Source organism: Fundulus heteroclitus, unplaced genomic scaffold, assembly GCF_011125445.2.
Source record: "Fundulus heteroclitus isolate FHET01 unplaced genomic scaffold, MU-UCD_Fhet_4.1 scaffold_43, whole genome shotgun sequence".
Classification (NCBI taxonomy): domain Eukaryota; kingdom Metazoa; phylum Chordata; class Actinopteri; order Cyprinodontiformes; family Fundulidae; genus Fundulus; species Fundulus heteroclitus.
The window spans coordinates 522,114-542,503 of record NW_023396846.1 but is presented as its reverse complement, the minus strand read 5'-3'; the positions used below and the strand labels follow the sequence as shown (position 1 = coordinate 542,503).

Genomic DNA, 20,390 nt, shown 5'->3' with positions numbered 1-20,390 from the left:
AGGCGACACGTGTGAAGATGCTTCAGTCATATCCTGATCATCCAGACAGATTTGATGTTCCTCAGCTGTTGTATAAAGATGGTCTGACTGGTCGCTGTTACTGGGAGGTCGAGTGGAGAGGAAAAGTTAATATATCAGTGAGTTACAGAAGAATCAGGAGGAAAGGAGACAGTGGAGACTGTTTGTTTGGAAAGAATGATCAGTCCTGGAGTCTGATCTGCTCTGATGATGGTTACTCTGTTCGTCACAATACCAGAAAAACATATATCTCCTCTCCCTCCGTCTCTAACAGAGCAGCAGTATATGTGGACTGTCCTGCTGGTATTCTGTCCTTCTACAGAGTCTCCTCTGACTCACTGATCCACCTCCACACCTTCAACACCACATTCACTGAACCTCTGCTTCCTGGCTTTGGGTTCTTCTGGTTCAATTATGGTTCCTCAGTGTTTCTGTGCTGATTGAGTCTAAAGAGTCTCCTCCTGTCAGAGATTGCCTCTCCCTGTTGAACAGATAGTTCAGTCTGTTCATGTCTGTCTCTTTCACTCAGAAACACGTTTTCACATTCATGGATTCAATCTGTTTCTTTGTGAAACTCTTCTAAATGATTCCTTGGAAACTTCTTCCTCTTCCAGTCCTTTAAAGATAGAAGCTGGGATTATTCCAGGATCCACATGTTGTTTTTCTGCCTGTTTCCAGTCAAAGCTTCACTCTGAATATCAGCATGTTGACTTTCTCTCTTGGTTTTTTACTTTCATTCATCAGTCAGATTTCATTGAAATGTTAGCCAGTTTTTCTCAATCTCTGGACATTATCTGTTTCTGTCCACTCCTATTTTTCTAAACACTTTTTAGATTCACATGTGAAATCTTCATTTTGTATATTTGCTGCAGTTCTACTTTAAGTGTTTTAATGAGCAATAAACATTTTCATCTGTGTTTGATTCATTTGCTGCTCATTCCCTTCTGTTCCTCTGATCAAGTTTCATTATTTGAATAAAACTCTGATGCTTGTTTCAATAAAACAGATTTTTTTTATCAACACTGCCATTCAAAAAGTCCTAATTTACAGTAAAACATTTCCATCTTCTTTCTGACATGTTTTAAATGACATATTTTTTTCTTTAGTAGAATAAATCAGCAGCAGAAACTCAAAGCAATGATGAAATGATTTTTCTGCTGCGTCTTTCCAAACCTTGAAAACACGTTGAGAATGAAAGCAGAGCCGACACTGACAGTCTGGGACTAAAATCAGCTTCTTTACTTCCAAACTGCTGACTCGGACAGACTGTAGACCAGTTTTTACTTTTCTAGCTAAACTCCTGCGGCACCAAACCAGAAGCTGAACCAACACCAACAACAGAACCACATGGAACATTTCCACATCACAACTTCTTCCTATTCTGGACTTTTATTTTGACACAGGAAACGTGTGAATACTTAGACTTAGACTTTCTTTATTGTCATTTTGTATGCACAGAGTGCATACAGAACAAAATTTAGTTTCCATACAGCTCAGAAACGCACACAGAGCCACAGCGTACACGGCGTCCTTCTGCTCCTCTTAAAGGGACAGTCCCACATTTTCAGCTTCAGGTTCCTGTTAGCCCTGGGCCAGACTGACAGAGGCCAGGCTGCCACACATCGGCGCCACCGGGCCCTCTGACCACCGCCAGCAGCAATTCAGGTGAAGTGTCTTTGTCTCCTATTGGTCGGCTGTGTCAGGTAATTCATGTCTCTCAGAAAAAGCATGACCCATCAAAAAAATAGTCTGAAAATTCTATGTTTTTTATAATGTTGATCTTTATTAAGCTTGAAAACAAAATTCCATTTGTTTTTGTTTATATTTTCTTACATCACATTTGATACGGTAGACTTTTTAAAGGAACTTTTGGTTTTTCCCTTGGTATTTTTATCCTACAACTCTTTACAGCCATTTATTTCACATCGTGGTAGACACCAAAACAGTTTCTGTCCTAGTTCAGGCAAATATGTACCTTACATCTTTTACAATAGACATGTCAAAAGTGATTGCCAGTGCAGTGCTTACATCTCTGTCTGGTTTCCCATGTTGGAAAATGATTAGTGCCATCCTGTCCCACATCAAGAAGCGCACTGCAGCTTTGTCTTTTACACGGTGGTGTTGGAGTTGCTTCTGGGAAGGATTGATTATACAAACTTGCAGTATCAAATATGATACAAACATTTTAACTTGATTTAACTGTGATATAATTATTTTTTAAGTAATTGGGTATTGTCTAAAAGCATAAAGCATTAATTTAAAAAACTGAATAACAATGCTTATTTTATTCTTGCCGTAATCTCTCGAAAACTGGCGTCTAAAAATCTTGTGTGACCATCTCATGTAAACAGACATTTTGAAAATGGAAAAAAGCTGTTTTACTCCCTGCAGTTCAATGATGATCCAGTAGAAGGCAGCATTCATGTATCAAATTCTATCCAACAGGTTATTAGGGTAAAAATTGTTCACGAAATAAAGAGGCCCCAGAAACTCATGTAGTAAATATGATGCAGATGGCGATAAAACAGTTTCAGTACTTTGGGTTGATGTAAATTGTCTTTTTTATTAAACCGTGACGTCAGTTTATTTACTTGCACTGGCGCCTCCAGAAATGTTTCATAGGGGGTCCAGATGGGGCCACTCAAACTCTTGGGGTGGCACTGAAACTAAAGCCATAATTTCAGGATTTTATTCTACTGTTGTAGTAAAGCTGCCTGTAGAAAACTATCAGAAAGACTTAAGTAAACGTTTACTAATATCTTTTGGTTTTTAATGTTTTCTTTTTGATTGTTAATGTTCCTAATGATCTAGTGTGCATAATGATCTAGTGTGCATAGACCAATAACAGTACAGTTAACATTTTGAGTTGAACAACAATTCCTTTTTATTGTGTAATTATATTTAGAATAAGGTGCACATTTATTAATTTATTGGAGAACAAAACAGTTACCAGGGAAAAGTAGATACTGGCAGATACAAATAAAAACGCGATAAAAGCTCAGGAAGAGTGGCTGCCATGTCCTGGCCATGGTCACCCCTGGCCACCCCTGGTGGCGCCCCTGTTTACATGACGGGCATATTTAAATTATATTGATGAATGTATTTCTCTCATTTTTACTAAAGTCTGTGGTTGCTCCTCTGACAGATTTGCTGAAGAAGGTGAAATCCATCTGGTCCTTCCTGTCAGAAGGCTTTTGATGAAGTCAAATCTCTTCTCTGTTCTTCTCATTTTCTTTCAGCTCCACGCATGGATCGTTCTTTTGTCCTGCATGTGATGAAGGTGGGCTTAAACGACCTGGGAGTTTTTACTCCAAAAGGTTTAACCAATTTCAGTTGAACAACGCAGTTATTGAAAAAGAAATGTTTGCACTTATCTGGGCTTTACAGCATATTGAGGTATGTGTGGATACTGGAAGTGTTCCTCTGGTCTTCATGGATCAAAATTAAATAACATTCTTGCATTCCTTGCAGTGGCCAAATGGCAGATTGATGCGTTGGATGTTGTTCTTTCAGTCTTATTGTCTGGATTGTGGTTGATGCTTTGTCCAGAGCACCATGTTCCAGCTTCATAGTTGTTGAGCTGTAGAGATGAGGAGTGATTGGACGAAGCGTTTGACTGAGCCTATTCATTTATTGAAAACTAAATTATACTGGGGAAAAGCAGACACTGGCAGATAAAAATAAAATCAAGAACAGAAATTATATCTTTATTTATGTAACAGGAATTTCCCAACAGGGAACAACGGTCATATAATGATTGCAAGGATACAAAAAAAAGATTACAAGAAACACTTATACGTTAACTTATTCTTAATATATAAAAATATATATCATATAAATATACATTATATAAAAATAATAATTACTTTTACAAAAGAATTTCCAAGCAACAGTTTCCAACTCTGATTACCAGGCTTCAGAATAGCTTTATTCGCCTGTTGCTATGCTTTTTGGCAAACAGATCCACAAAGTCATCAAAGTTAATGGCCCTGGCCCTTTTTGATTCTACACTTAACACACCCAAACTGCTTAAACGCCCATCAGTCATGGTGCTTCTCAACGCAGTTTTGATTAACTTTAACACTGAAAAACTACGCTCACAGGCTGCAGTGCTCACATGTAACGCAAGTGCAATTTTGCACAGTTTAAACATTTTGTGGAAGACCTCCCTATATGGCTCCAGAAAGACAGTGAGCTCTGTTAATGTCTTTGGTGTTTCCTGACCACTACTTTGCTTTCTTTCAAGAATCAGCTTAAGCTTGGGGATCTCATTTTGCAGATCCTCAGTACTGCAGTTGTATTGTGAGGCAAATGGAAACACATCCTTCTCACAAAATGTGGCACTGCACGGGTTCAAGACCTGTATCCCTTTCATTATCTTTACAAAATCTTCTCTTCAACTCAGAGAGCAGCACATCAATAACTGGAATGAATACACCTGTCCAAAAGGACTCTTTTTCTGTACTGACTTGTCTTTGAACTATTGGAGAGAACAAGTAATGGCCTTCAAGCAAAGAGCTTGGTCTAACCTGACGACCTGGAGGTGTGGCACTGATGTTGCATTGCTCTGTAAGAGCTAGAATGTTGTCCCAGATATCATTAAAGAGAGAGCCCTCTCTGTAACTCTCCAATGTGTCAACAAGAGAGTCAACAAGTGTTACAGCTGTACCCAAATCAAGTTGAGGGGACTGTAAAATATCTGACAGATATTTGATCTCACCAAGCACTCTGGTAAATGTTACAAGCAAGCCAACAAACATGAGATTTATTTGGGCTAATAAACCTCTTGCCTCTATAGCTCTGTCACCATTTTGCTCTTCTGATATTTCTTTTAGTAGACGTATGATGGTTGGCATTCTGTCCCTTACTGTCTTGCAGGCATTTTACCTACATGCCCACCGTGTCCCTATCAGCCTTTGTAACTCTCTCGGGGCCCCCAGAAACATCTCTCTCTGTACCTCAAGCCATTTTTGGTGCACGTATGACCCTGACAGAACGCTATAAAGTTTCTGCAAAATAGAAAAGAAACAATTAGCTTCAGGGATGCATTTCACACTGTCAACTAATACTAAATTCAAACAATGTGCATTGCAATGCACATAAAAGGCTAATGGGGCCTCTAATTTCATGCGTGCCTGCACACCTGTGTTTTTTCCGCTCATGATTGAGGCACCGTCATATGCTTGTCCTACAAGGTGGTTTTTGTAGTCAAGACCATGCTTCTGCAAAAGTTTAATTATTTTCTGTGAAAGTGATGCAGCATCGAGGCACTGTGCTGCCTTAAAGGCAAGGAAGCTCTCACATACTGACCCATTATAAAAGTATCTTATTACAAAGGACATCTGATCTTTTTTACTGAGGTCTTTAGTCTCATCACCCAAGATGCTGAAAGCCTCACTTTGGGCAACTTCACTCGTTATTGAAGAACGGATCATTTCAGCTAGACAATCAATTATTTCATTTTGCATGTCATGCCAGAGATATGTTGCATTTCTTTGACTTGTCCTTTTTTTTTGACTGTGGGATTGTTTTGTTTTTCAGTTCCATAATAGACAGAAAATGTTCTTTATTCTCACCATCTGATTCTTTATGTGCTCTCTGTGCTGTGTTCTGTGTAGCTGTGAGGAGCAAGGTTTCTCCAATAATTTGAATGTACTCTCTATTTTCCTTCACCAATTTATTGTATTCTGCATTTAAGGAAGTGGAGAGAGAGGATGTGCTTGCTGGGGATTTTTCATACTCTGCCCATGCTAATGTAGATATAAATATATATATATATATATATATATATATTTTTTTTTTTTAATTAATCAAAATTAACCAAAAAAACTTTAAGTAAGTCCTTCATGATTTGTGATTTAATGGAAACACAATAAACAAAACATACATTTCTTTCGAGGATGTTACTTTCTAGACAAATCACTAATTTCATTAATTTCATTATTATGGCCACATGGTCATAACTTCACCTGTCGGTCCAGGAACACCTGCTTTTGCTGAGTCCTGCCATGTTTAACTGATCAGTGGTGCTGACTGTTCCTGCTCTGCTGCCTGATGCTTTTCCTCATCACTCTCTAATATCGCTGACTCTGTTTCCTCGTCATGATGCTCTATCTGTTGCTTCCCTCCATCCACCTCCTCTTTCTCCTCCTTCTCACTCGCTCTCTGTTGATCCCCTGTCATCTCTTTATCTCCTTCCAAAGTTATTTTCTTCTTAAAATAAGAAGATATATATCTGGACTTTCTCTTCATTGTCTTGAAATTGACAAACCATACATAAGCACAAGCTAACAACGTTAGCTACGTAACTCTGTCAAAAAGACACCAAAAGTCGCTGTAACAGGAGCTGATACAGTTCATTTATGCCCCTCTTCTTTTACAAACGAACAATTTGACTTATTTACTTACCGTTAGTCTTATTTGCTTTCTCTATGAAGAGCGGTAGTGTTGCTGGCTGTGCATAATGGGATGAAACGCTAAACTGACGCTTCTACCATTTACACTGACGAGTGGGGTGGCCAGGACATCGCAAGGGGTGGCCGTTGCCACCCCCTGGTGGGGCCCTTGGGTGAGGGAGTTGATGTTCAGCTCCCACTTTAGGTCCTGGGAGATGATAGTTCCCAGAGAGCGAAAAGACTCCACAGTGTCAGTGGTGGAGTCACAGAGGGTGATGGGGGTTGCTGGGGCTGAGTTGTTCCTGAAGTCCACAACCATCTCCTCAGTTTTTACAGTGTTGAGCTCCAGGTTGTTCTCCCTGCACCAGGTCACCAGGTGGTCAGCCTCCCACCTGTAGGTGGACTCGTCACCATCAGAGATAAGTCCGATGAGAGTGGTGTCGTCCGCGAACTTCAGGAGCTTGACAGACTGATGACTGGAGGAGCAGCTGTTGGTGTACAGGGAGAAGAGCAGAGGAGAAAGAACACAGCCCTGGGGGGAACTAGTGCTGATGAGCTGTGAGTCAGAGGAATGTTTTCCCAGCTTTACATGCTGCTTCCTGTCAGACAGGAAGTCTGTAATCCACCTGCAGGTGGAGTCGGGCACATTCAGCTGGGAGAGCTTCTCCTGAAGCAGAGCTGGGATGATTGTAATGAAGGCAGAGCTGAAATCCACAAACAGGATCCTGCTGGGGGTTCCTGCAGAGTCCAGGTGCTGGAGGATGTGGTGAAGGGCCAAGTTGACAGCGTCGTCTGCAGACCTGTTGGCTCTGTAGGCAAACTGTAGAGGGGCCAGGAGGGGGTCGGTGATTTCTTTTAGGTGTGAAAGCACAAGGCGCTCAAAGGACTTCATAACCACAGAGGTCAGAGCGACGGGTCTAAAGTCATTAAGTCCTGTGGTCCTTGGCTTCTTGGGAACAGGGATGATAGTGGAGGATTTGAAGCAGGCTGGCACGTGACATGTCGCCAGCGAGGTGTTAAAAATGTCTGTGAACACTGGAGACAGCTCATGAGCACAGTGCTTCAGGGTGGATGGAGAGACAGTGTCTGGTCAAGCAGCTTTCCTGGGGTTATTCCTTCTGAAGAGTTTGTTAACATCTCTCTCATGAATGGAAAGAGTTGTCACTGAGGAGAAGGTAGAGGTGATCTGTTGGGAGGTGTCGTGGGGGTTGATGGTAGGACTGTCCCTTTGTCTGTTGAAACGACAGTAGAAGTTGTTGAGGTCATTTGCTAACTGTCGGTCGTTCATGGAGTGGGGGGTTTTTGGCTTGTAATTTGTTATCTGCCTGAGACCTTTCCAGACAGAAGCAGAGTCGTTGGCTGAAAAAATACAATACAACTAGCCAATAATGAAGAGAGGTGCTCCACACTGAACCAATCATGTTGCTGAAATAGAGCCCTGCAAAGTTAGCACAAAACACTGTAGCAGACTAGCTGCTCATGCCAACCGGTAGCAACATACGCCACCATCTACCTCAGCAGTGAGATAACGCTGAACAACAGAAAATGAACAATACTTCTAACAAAACTATAGAGGAGACTGCCCAGACCTCAACAAGTGACTGCGACATTGTCAACAGGAAGGGCCTTAAAACTTCGGTAGGAGTATTTGGATATTTGAGGTCGGACAAGAAACAAAGAAGGTTATGGTATTGCAAAAGGCATGTTACCAATGATTATTGTAGAAAATATGGGATTCAAGTCAATGATAAAAGTAATAGACCCTCATTACCAACTCCCTGGGTGTAAACGATTATCCAAGACCGGACTTCCACACCTGTACATGGAATGCAAAGAGACGGATGAGAAGGAACTGCAAAATGTGTCATACTTTGCTACCACGTCAGATATGTGGTCACGTTGTACATCAGAACCAGACACGAGCCTCAGCGTCCACTTAATGGACCAAGATTGAAATTTAAAGAGCAAATGTCTTCAAACTGCAAATTGCCCTGAAGACCACACAGGTGAAAGCATTGCTGCAGGACTGTCAGAAGCACTTGCATCATGGGGCTTGAGTGAAGACAAACAGGTTTGCATCACGACCGACAGTGGGACCAACAAATTCAAGGCCACATCCTTCAATGACTGGACTCGACTGCAATGCTTTGGGCATTGACTCCACTCAGCAGTTGGTAAGCTCCCCTCTGCTGTATCACTGCCTCGCCTAAAGTAATTAGCATCCCTGGTGTGGACAAACTGTATGTTTTAATGATGTAGAACTATACCAGAATTTTCACCAGATGCCTTAAACAATGGTTTATGCTGAACTCCTGCATCCAACCAGCAACGATTTCACCTCTTTGTTTGAATGTGTTGTTTGCAGTAAAGAAACCTTTGAATCTTTTGAGCTGAAAATAAAATATTATAGCTTGAAATAAAATATTATAGCTTCATAATAACTATGAATAACTAATGACTGACAAAAAGGTCATTGAACATGTTATTCAGCAGCTGGCATCTTCCACAGCCGGGCTGGAAATTCTTTTTATCAAAATTATTTAAACAAATAAAATAAGAACAGCTTTACATCAGATTCCTATATCGTCCACAGCTTCTTGTTTAATAAATAGTACTAGAAAATAAATAAGGAATATTTAACAAACTGTTTTAGGTACCCTGCCTAAAATGAGATAACACTGATTTTGTTTCTTTCGATTAAAATTTTCAGAAACATTTCTGAAAATTTTAATCCCTAAGTAACCAGATAAAAAAAATAAATAAAATGGTTAACAAGACTTAAAAAGCCTAAAAGATGGTGACATAAAAATATCAAAAACATTTTTATACACAAAAATAGAAAGAATATATACTGTAAAATAATCTCAACAATGCTTTTGCTGTTTACCGTTTCACCTCAGGGAAAGCAGGACAAGACAAGAGGATGGAGCAAGCTGTCGGTTTGTGCATGAATGTGGTGGCTTTCTTCACTTTCTCATGGAAGAAGAAGTGAGACTTGGCCTCTGCTCAGGTAGAGTTTCATCTACTCCAACACAAGCTGGTGACAGATTCACCTACAAGGTGGGGCTCCTGTCACAAAATGATTGCGAGGGTGTTGGAGCGACCGGGCACTTGGTTCCCTTCTGTCAAGACCTAGAAGGGCTGGAGAGTATGCATGGAGCCCTCAATCCACTACTGGATTTCACTGATTCCCCCTGTGGAAAATGTTTCGTAAGTGTATCATATCTCAAGCCAATGCCGCATCTCTTCAGAACACAGATTCTAAAACAGTCAGATGATGAGTCACAACTCACAAAGGATATGAAGCTGACCGTCATGGCATATCTGAAGGGAAAGTATGTTGACAAAAAAATGGATGACCCGCTCAATACTGCAAACGTGGTTGATGCCATCAAAATGAGAGCAGTGTCTGTTGGGGGGAAACCAGAAATTGACTACTTCAGCTAGAGCAGAGGAACAAGGAGACGAAGGGGCCAGAGCTGCTGCAGTGCTACCCACCCAGAAGAAACACAGAAAAATCATTGGGTAGTTTCTCCTAGAAAGACTGGAACATACTGTAGGGAAAAGGGAAAGCATCGGATTGGTTTAAATCCTATCTGTCTGACAGATTCCAGTTTGTTCATGTTTGTAATCATGTCTTGTAGTCATCAAGACATGATTACAGTCATGTCCTGATGACTACAAATCCTAGACAAATTTAAATTTCCTGCTTTTAAATTCTGACATGACAAATTGACATCTTTGGACCAATACATCATCAGAATGTCGAGCCAGATGCATTCTCTTGATAATTTTCTCCGGCTGCAAACCCCCGCTCTCCTCCAGCAAGCTCATGTCCTGTGTTTTTAGGTCTCTCTTCTGGAATCTGGAACACAGCCTCCAACAAGCCCAAGCCCACTTAGGCAAACCTACATGAAACAGTCATGATTAGAAGTGGCATGTGGGGGTTTTCTTCCTAGTCTTCTGCTTCTTTTCATGGATGAAGTCAATGTTTCTCTCACAGTGTTCTTGTTTGTGTGTCTGCAGAGGGTTGTGTGTCTGTGTGTGTGAAGAGGAGACAGGATCTGATTGTCTGATTATAGCAGAATAATTGACTGTTTTTAAGTCTGCTTTCGATGGTGACCTCTAATTAAAATACAGGCATGTAACAATACATATGTGTTTTTTTCTTAGTATTATCTATAATTCCACGCAGATTCAGCGGGTTTCTTCCTCGAGTTTGATGCAGTGTGAGAGAGAGGAAGACGGCCTCTCCTACCTTTCTACTAATACTGCTTTTTTTCTGCTCATTTTGAGCCCTCTACATTTCAACCAACGTTTCAGCTGTTCTATGTCGGGTTTCTCCATGGAAGGAGGTTGAAATGAAGCTCCTGGGACATTGTCATCTTCCACAATGATTAGTACTGCGGTTTTTGCTAATGTAATTTGCACTCTTCCTGTCCAGCCAGCCAGGAATCCGGGCTGTGTCGGAAAAAATGTGATGTCATTTGAGAAATGCCCCATTCAATATCATGGTGAAGTGGAATGGTATTAGTTTAATATGAATAAATGATTATTGAACTAAAAAAAACTAAACTCGTAGTGTTTGGCAACCACAAAACAAATATGATGGTTTAAATACACATAAATAATACATTCAATGAAAGAGTAAAACACATCGTGTTTTTGGATGTTGTAATTGATGAAAAGCTAGTTTGGAAACTACATATTTATTTACATTCAAAAGTGGCTAAGTGTGTTGGGGTGATGAAACAATGTAGTTTCATTAAGCAAAGTGCATTATTCATTCTGTATCACTCCTTCATAATGTCCTATTTAAATTATTGTTTAGAATTTGGGGATATTGTTACAAGACAAATTTGTTACACTTTTTTTCAATACATTCAGCTTAAAATTGAAAAACTTTGTAAATTATAAGGTGGCTCATATTATGTATAGGGCATCAGAAAACTCCCTGTCGTATAATATCCAAAATCAATGTCACGTCAGAGATGCTCATCATGAATACAACCTGAGAGGAACTAATAAATTATCAGCCCAAAGTAAGGGCAGCATTAAAATTCATATGTCTGTCGGTGAAAGGACTTCTGTGGTGGAACAGCCTTGCAGAAGAGATAAAAACTTTTAAAAACCTTTCCCAATTCAAACTAAGATTTAAAAGATATGAAATGAATAAGTATTTGTAAGAAAGTGCCTGGTTTTTACATTGAATTAATATACAATGTATATTTAGTATTTACTATTAATACTGAAATTGTTAATTTCTATTTGATATGAACTTAAACAGCAGACTCCCTTTAAGTTCTGTTTGTTTGCTGGGTTATATGTTCTGCGGGGAGAGATGTAGGATCGGAACATGTTTGGGCCTGTTTTAGTTTTAGTTTTGTCTGATTTTCTGAGTGTTAGGGTGGATCGTTAGTGAAAATACTTTTAGTATAGTGTTTTCTCTAAAGAGTGAGTAGTGTAGAGTTGGGGTTTGGAACCTTATAAGCATTGCTACTTTCCATCCCCTTTTCAAACCAGATATATTTTTTTCCCTTCTTGGATTATAAACATGAATACGGATTATTTAGCTTGCAGGAACCAATAAACAAACAAACAAACAAACAAACAAACAAACAAACAGGTTTATTTGCTGTTATGTTAGAAACAGGTCAGTGTAGCACAGCCACTACTCTGTCCTCCCAGATTAGTTGCTCTACCTTGTCTTTCTCTCCCTCTTATTCATATGATGATTTATTATGGGACCCCTTTCCATTGCCCTGCTATCCCGCACCACTCTACTCATCTGACCCACACTCCACTCCACTGTACCCCTTTTGGTTTTCAACAGACATGGTAAGGCAGTGGCTTTAAGCCCCACCATCTGTTTTATGCCCAGCTAGTATTAAGATTAACTGTGTAGCATTAACTCTAAAGAAATATGTAAGAAAGGGTGGAATAAATACGTGAAAAATCATTACAAATAACAAGATAAATATAAAAAAAAATGTAAATGCAAGAATGTCTTGAATGTTTTTAAAGATAAAATAATCCACCGTATAAATATCTGGATCACAGGCTGAACAGAAGTATTGATTTGTCTGTGTGTGTGTGGGAGACACAGACAGAAGCACAGAGGGGAGAAGAGGCTGCTCTGTTCCACACAGCCAAACGAAGTGAAAATTTAGAGCTTTTTATTTTTATAAGCTGAATAAAGGGTAGTTACACACTGTGCAGATTTGAAGTGTTCTTTGGGTCAGATCCTCTTCCGCTGCAGTAGAGCATCAACACAATAGCTTCTTCTCTTGGCAGACGCTGCTGTTCTGCCCTCAAGTAGCCTCCATGCTGCCAGGGGTTTGCTCACACCACAGTGGCTTCCACCAAAAAAAGGCGCCACTTTCTGTGTGAAGCCCAAGCTGGGCTTTGCTTCACGCTGCTGAAGACGCATTGGCTGTCCCACAGAAAGCTGCTGTTTTCACTCCACCAAACAACAATGGTTTCATCAGCAGTCAGGGAAAATACCTTTTTGAACCACACACTGTTTACAGACAAAACTTCACTGCTTCCAGGGTAGTAAATACAATCTTTTATTATACACTGGTGTTGTGCCAGTTCAGACGTGACAGAAAGCGGTAACGGACTACGTTACCCATGATGCAATGTGGTCAAAAGGGCCACCAACTCATGTGGTCAAAATGGCCACCAACTCCCATCACGCAACACGGCAAAATGGCCGCCGATCAAGGAAACGGCATCAATTCGGGACGTAACGGACTGCGTTACCCATGATGCAATGTGGTCAAAATGGCCACCAACTCCCATCACGCAACACGGCAAAATGGCCGCCGATCAAGATAAGGTTGCTATAGTGATGGCTATAAAAGCCGATCACACACGATGAGCTTCCTTCTTCCCTGGCTTTTAGCCAACCCGAGAAGACACGCACAGCTGATTCCCACGCCACGTGTTCGATTGCTCGCTGGACCGAGATTTTTCGACGCAACGGTTATTCCCTGCTTTATAACAGGAGGTCGACTTAAATAAGTACTTTTAAATTCCCTCTGATCAAAAGACTGAGAGACGCCGCATCTCCCACTGATCGAAGAGGACCCCGCTTTTGTCTGGCCAACAAAGCGACTGTTGAACCCGGAGGAAGAAACGAAGCAGCTTCTCCCCCGTGCCGCTGCAGCCTGTGGACAACTGCGCTCGTCGAAGCGCGTCCAGAAAGCCACACTCGGAGCGTTCCGGACCAGCCCCGAGGCAACTCAAAGTAACGGGGTTTTTCCCCTTTCATTTCTGTCTCACCAACAGGGTGTTTAGAAGTGCCTGGGCAGGCGGTAGAACTTTGTAGGTGTTGGTTAATGCTTTTATTCCACGACGAAGTTGGAATTATTTTGATGAACATTTTCTTTGTATGTGCATGTACTTTACAATTGATTTGCTGTGTTGATTTGTGATTCATCAATAACCCCGCCGTGGGTTACCGCCTTATTTCTTTTCATCTTTTTTCCTGCTCCCCCCCCTCTCTCTTTTCGCTTCTCCTTATCAGTTTAATCTCTTTGTCCGAGCTCAAGTCGCGGGCTTTGCTTTAAACTCCTAGTTAGCCCCCCCTCTCGAAACGAGGCATTGTCCCATCAGCGTAAGCGTGGTTACGTTATTAGGACCTCCCCTCATACGTCATCGTAGCAGCCATCTTGGGAGGGTCACGTGTATCTGGACTGTAGGTAGCTTAGCTGAACGAGCTTTGTGTAAGACATCAAAGCGTCCAGTGAGATTCCCGAAGCTGTTCTGTCTGTCAATGCTGATACGTGAAATGCCGATGTTTCGAGGGCGGTGTTAAACAACTTTGAGTTAAGTTAAGATCTGCTAACCGCTCATTTTAATCCATTGTTTATTTTTGTTTTGTTCTTTATTTCCACATATATATTTTGCATGTTTTAGTTTAGTAATGAGTAAGAATTCCAAAGTTGTTTGAATCAGAGAATTACTGTAACAGGGAATTGCTTTTGGTTCAATAAAACCAACCACTGCGGAATAGACATTGTTTTGTGTTCAGTCCAATTCACAGTTGCCTGGATATTCAGAAATCAGAGCTAACCTCCTTTGGAGTTAACATCTGACATTAATACAGAGACAATATCATTGGATGGTGATAAGGAATAAGGATTTAAACTCTAATTGCAGTTACATTGGGGTTCTCACAGCCTGCTGGATAAACCTGGTCGGTTAACAGTCCGACCTGATCATTTATTCCAGCATAAATGAGTTCATAACAGAAAGTTAACTAATGCATTAGTGGTATAAATACTTATAAGCTTATAGCTAACATCACCACCATTTGAACTATATTTGTTATAGCGAAATTTTGAGTTGAATGATTTATTATTTAAATTATAATACCAAATTATAATTAATAATAATAATAAGCATATTCAACCAGCTTATGGCATAGCACTGGAGTGCTGATTTTGCCGAAAAACTGAAGTCATTGGCCGCCATCTTGCTCCTCCCTACTTTCACAGAACCCCATAGGATTTGGTTGCAACAACGAGCAGTTTTCTGGCTGTGTGAAAACGTTTCCCACATGGAAAGAACCTATATGAGGATATATGCGCATATATGAAACCTATATGCGTCATATATGCGCATATATGCTGCATATATACAGCATATATGTGCATATATGACGCATATATATGCACATATATGCTGCATATATGCTGCATATAAGCTAGATTGAGGCGCATATATGTGCATATATGACGCATATATATGTACATATATGCTGTATATACGCTAGATTGAGTTGCATATATGTGCATACATATGTCCATATATGCTAGATTGAGGGGCATATATCCACATATATGATAATATATATGCATTTATATGCTGGATATAGGCAAAATTGAGGTGCATATACAGGCCATGTAGGTCTCCGGTATTGCCTCTTTATATTCACATATAAGCCCTATACAGTATGTGTATGCAAGATGTTGACAGGATCTGGTCATTTTGTAGCTCATATCTCACTTTGGCAACTGTCATACATGATGACTAGCTAATTTTGTATTATCAAGGCAAAAATTATGCAAGGACTTATGTATGTGCGAACACATGAAATTGGTATCTCTTGTAATTGGCATGTTATGGAATTTAACAATTGTGAGAAAAGTGAGAGGAAATGGAAAGCTATGATGTCTACATGTTTTCCTGAAACATTTACAAGGTCAATTCTTCTGTAAAGATAGTGGAAAAGAAGAGAATGTATAGCAAAACGGTTTGTCATTTTTTTATTTTGTCAATCAAGGGCCCGCCCCCCCCATTTCAAGTCACTTCAAGATTCACATTACAGCTCACACATATCCACAAATTAACCATTACATCCACCAAATGCAATGCAAAATGAAATGTTTTCTGTATTGTTTTGATACATTTTATAGATGAATTTTGCAGAAAGGTCATTAGAGTCTAAATGTATGACAAAAAAAGAAAGTACATAGAACATACATTCAACTAATCATCATCCCACATCTATCTTAGCATTTCACTGTGGTTAATGAATTTGAAGACAATGTCAACATTTCTGTTCACAGTTTTAATGAACAGACACTTTTCTTTTATCTGAGGTGCTTGTACAGCAACTAAAGGCCCAATACTTTTCCCTACAGGGATGAAATAACAAGGATTCTTAAATTGACTGCAGATGTCTTGTTTCACTTTTTGGTAGTACTTCCCCACTGCATAACATGTCTCCCCCCTGCCCCAGATCACAGACAATAAATGTCTTCACAGAGAAAATACTTTCCTCTCGATCAGAAAGAATGACAGTGTATGAGTTTCTCCGAAAAGTACGCGAGTAGTTTTGTGAATGAACTATTTCAGCATTAACAACAGCAGCCAGCCGAGGGCAGATTGGCACATCCATTAATTCAAAGCTCACAGAGCTGAGAAGATCCACAAGATAATTTCTTGGGGGGTATTTCTGTTACTTTTTTTTGTTCTTGTACTTTGATTGTTCTTAAGTTAATAAATAATGTTAAATTTCTGCATTTTGGGCTATTATTTATGTTGCCTAGTAGCTATGGATTTTTATAATTTTGCTAATACATAGGTAAATACATGGGCTGCACAGTGGCGCAGTGGTTAGCGCTGTTGCCTTGCAGCAAGAAGGTCCTGGGTTCGAGTACACCCCTGGGTCTTTCTGCATGGAGTTTGCATGTTCTCCCTGTGCATGCGTGGGTTCTCTCTGGGTACTCCGGCTTCCTCCCACAGACCAAAAACATGACTGTTAGGTTAATTGGCTTCTCTAAATTGTCCTTAGGTGTGAATGGTTGTTTGTCTCTGTGTTGCCCTGCGACAGACTGGCTACCTGTCCAGGGTGTACCCCGCCTCTCGCCCAGTGAACGCTGGAGATAGGCACCAGCACCCCCCGCGACCCCATGAGGGATAAAGCGGTTCGGAAAATGGATGGATGGATGGATAGGTAAACAAGTGCATATATGTGTGGATTGATATAGATAAATGTATCAGCGGATATAGGTACATGTATGCACATGATCTACACATTTAGGTACATGCATGCACGGGTATAGGTACACATATAGGTACATGTATGCACGGATATAGATATACACATATATATATACATATATGTACATATAATATAGGAAAACTGCCAATTTTATATATGTACATATATGTGGTATTACATATATGCACATATATGTACATATATATAATATAGGAAAACGGCCAATTTTATATATGTCACATATATTTAAAACCTATATCAAAACCTATATTAAAACATATATGTTTATATAGGTTCTTTCCATGTGGGTTCACAGGTAATTCTACAGTCAGTGGATGTTCTAACACTATCAACTACTAGGAAATTAGGTGCTGAAATATTTTTCATGTTATTCATATTAAATCTCTATATGTATATATAAGTATGTGTGTTTATATATATATATAAAAATATATATATATATATATATATATATGTAAATATATGTTTTTGTATATTGTTATTTATATATTTATAAATGTTCTATATATATATATATATATATATATATATATATATATATATATATATATATATATATATATATATATATATATATATATATATATGGAGTAAAATAGGGAGTACCAATATGGCGGATGGTGGCTTCAAAGCGACTCGTTCTAACAGTGGGCTATTAGCCCTCCAGTGTATAATATAGCTCAGTGATTTCCACCAACAGAACGTATCATTTCTCTTCTTCCACACTTTTGGGACTATCACTCAAAGTGCCCCAAAAGAGTAGTGAAATAACCAATCGTATACTGTTGCTAGGGAAAATTAATAAATATTTGGCCAATGAGCATCGCCAAAAAGAATGGCTTTGGGGCTATTGGAATCTTTGCCCCTGCTCCACAGTGATATGGGTGTATGGCAAGTGGAGAGAGACACACATTTTGTCATGTGGTGAGTGAGTTTGAAGGTTGGGCTGTTTGTTTTGAAGAGAGTGAAAGGATTTTGGAAGGTACTGTGAACATTGTATCATGTACATAATTTTGTCAGCTGATGATTTTTTTCATATTTTGAAATACTGTTCTGCTTCTGTTCTGTTGTGAAACCCATTGTGTCATTGTGAAACCGTTTGGCTGAAGATAATGGCAGTACAGAATGGTGTATGCCTACTTTGGTGACAAATAGTGAATTTTACTGTTGTATTTAATACTGTTCCTTTCCAAAATAAGACCCAATATAGCTGTAAATGGTTGAATGTATCTGTAAGCTGCTGATTGTGAGAAGGGAACTAAATGCTTATTGTGGAATTGTAGTAATTTTCCAACTTTTAATTTGAATGCATGTACTGGGTTAGGCAGGGAAATCTATTGGCCAGCCCCACCAAGATTTTTTTCCACCAGCCGCCACTGTGACTGAGACATGTGCAGGTAGGCATGTGAACAGGGAGCAGAGTTGACTTTAATTAGTGCAGCAGGAGGATCTGATCAAGATCAGAGTGCAGGCTGAGGAGTAGACACAGCTGATAGGATGGTGGTTACATCACTACATGATGGACATAAATACATTTAATTCACATAAGATGCTTTGGTTCCCATTATGTCTCTCGTTCTTTACTGGTAGCTGATTAAACCAGAAATAATGATGTCAGACCGGATGACAATACTGTAACAATACTTCAAATTCCTGTAATTCATTATAGGTATCATACGGTCAACAGTTCCACCATAAAATTGCAATAGTTTCAGGGGAACAGATAACAGTGAACGTAACAATGGTAGTAAAAAATTCATTTGATAATTGAACCAATTCATCTCACAGGAAACTTTCTGAAGAATTAGCATTAATACAAAATGACCAAAAAACCCAGAGAAAATTAATACAAGATGAACATTTTACAGTAGCAGATTGCTTGCATTTTGTTGTCATTAGATAACCGATACTTTGCTTACCAGTGATTTTAAAGAAACTTTTTACAAAAGAGTATGTTACTAATCGGCAAAAAAACAGTTACGGTAAACTGATTGTTGTGGAGGCTCCAGATATGAGCACCTACACAGTCTCAGTATTTGCCACAGTCGTGCTTTCAATATCCCTGGTGCTCATCTCCTGACTGTCAGATGTTTCACAAGAACAGAGTGAAGCCAGAAACTTATCCAGGAAGCTTTTCCGACTTAACAAATACAAAGTTGTGTCTGCAAGGGGACTAAGAAACAGACAAATATTAAAAATATAAATACTTATAGAACTATATTTATTTAACCGCACAATTATGATGGGCATGAAAAGTAGAGTGTAAGTTAGCAGAACTGCAACCTGAATGGCTGCAATTCGTCTTTTTTTATCTGCTGGGAAACTGAGGGCTCCAGACAGAGCTTTAATAGTCCTAACAAAGCAGAAGATGAACACGGGGATGGGCAGGAGGAAAGCATATGACAAGATGGTGAAAACAATCATACGATCAAAAGGCAGAAAAACGATTAGGTAAAAAAGAACAGAAAGAACCCAGACCACGACACAGACAACCACAGATGTCTTGATGTTTCTTCTGAATCTGTACCACAGTGGCTTGGCAATGACCAAATACCTGAAACAACAGAAATAGCTATTCAGTCAATGGAGACTATCAGGTAAAGACTAGTGGGATGTAAAAGAAGCCCTAAAGGGAACCATATACTTACCTTTCCAGGGAGATACAGACCATGAATCCAACACTGGCAAATAGACCAAAGTTAAAGATGACATAACCAATAAAATAACCCTTATTTAATGTAATTCTGCCACAGAACTGAATAAGATCAGAAAAGAGAAGGTTGATGACGAAGATAGGGCAACACTGGTTCTTTTTCACCTGCAAGAAAGAAAACGTCATTTAGTACATTCCTTGTTGCTCCATGTTGCTGAATAGATTTGTCATTTTGAACTCACCTGTAGAAAAACTGCAACTATTACTATTAGAGTGAAAGGAAGTCCAATTGCAGTGGTAATCCAATCCAACCAACTAATCATTTTTAATAATCTCTCATCAAAGCTAAAGCTGACATTGAAACTTTTTTCACTTGATGTCATGTTTAAGATCAAATCGACACTCTGTTCCTCTGAGCTGTTGTTGTAGTCCAGATCCTCCATTCCTCTGTGTTGAATCAGAACTTTGAAGACAGTGGTATCTGTAAACAAAAGAAATATATTTATTTATCATTATAATTGTATACAAGTGGTTTTAAGATGTAATGATCTAAAAATGTATTGTAAAAGTGGATAATTTTCTCCATCATCAAAAAAGTTAATTGTATACTCAACGCATCTACTGAATTAAGTGCATTAGTTGGTCTATTCTTCATGAGAGAACAGCAAGCACTGCAGCCAAAATACGGGCTTTTTTGACCTGCTGTATATTAGCCAGTCCCTAAGCTTTATGTAACATAAAACTGTTGACGTTTCGGGTTTTGTGATTTTTATTTTATTATTACAAT

General features: G+C 39.4%; 1 protein-coding gene across 1 annotated transcript; it reads right to left on the bottom strand.

The window, feature by feature from the left end:
* Positions 1-18,969: 18,969 nt before the first annotated feature.
* On the bottom strand, positions 18,970-19,926 carry LOC118560434 (G-protein coupled receptor 4-like). The gene is made up of 3 exons (XM_036131422.1): positions 19,846-19,926; positions 19,599-19,768; positions 18,970-19,504 (listed from the first exon to the last, which is right to left on the bottom strand). Exons 1-3 carry the CDS (start codon positions 19,924-19,926, stop codon positions 18,970-18,972), a joined length of 786 nt encoding a protein of 261 aa, XP_035987315.1.
* Positions 19,927-20,390: the final 464 nt, after the last annotated feature.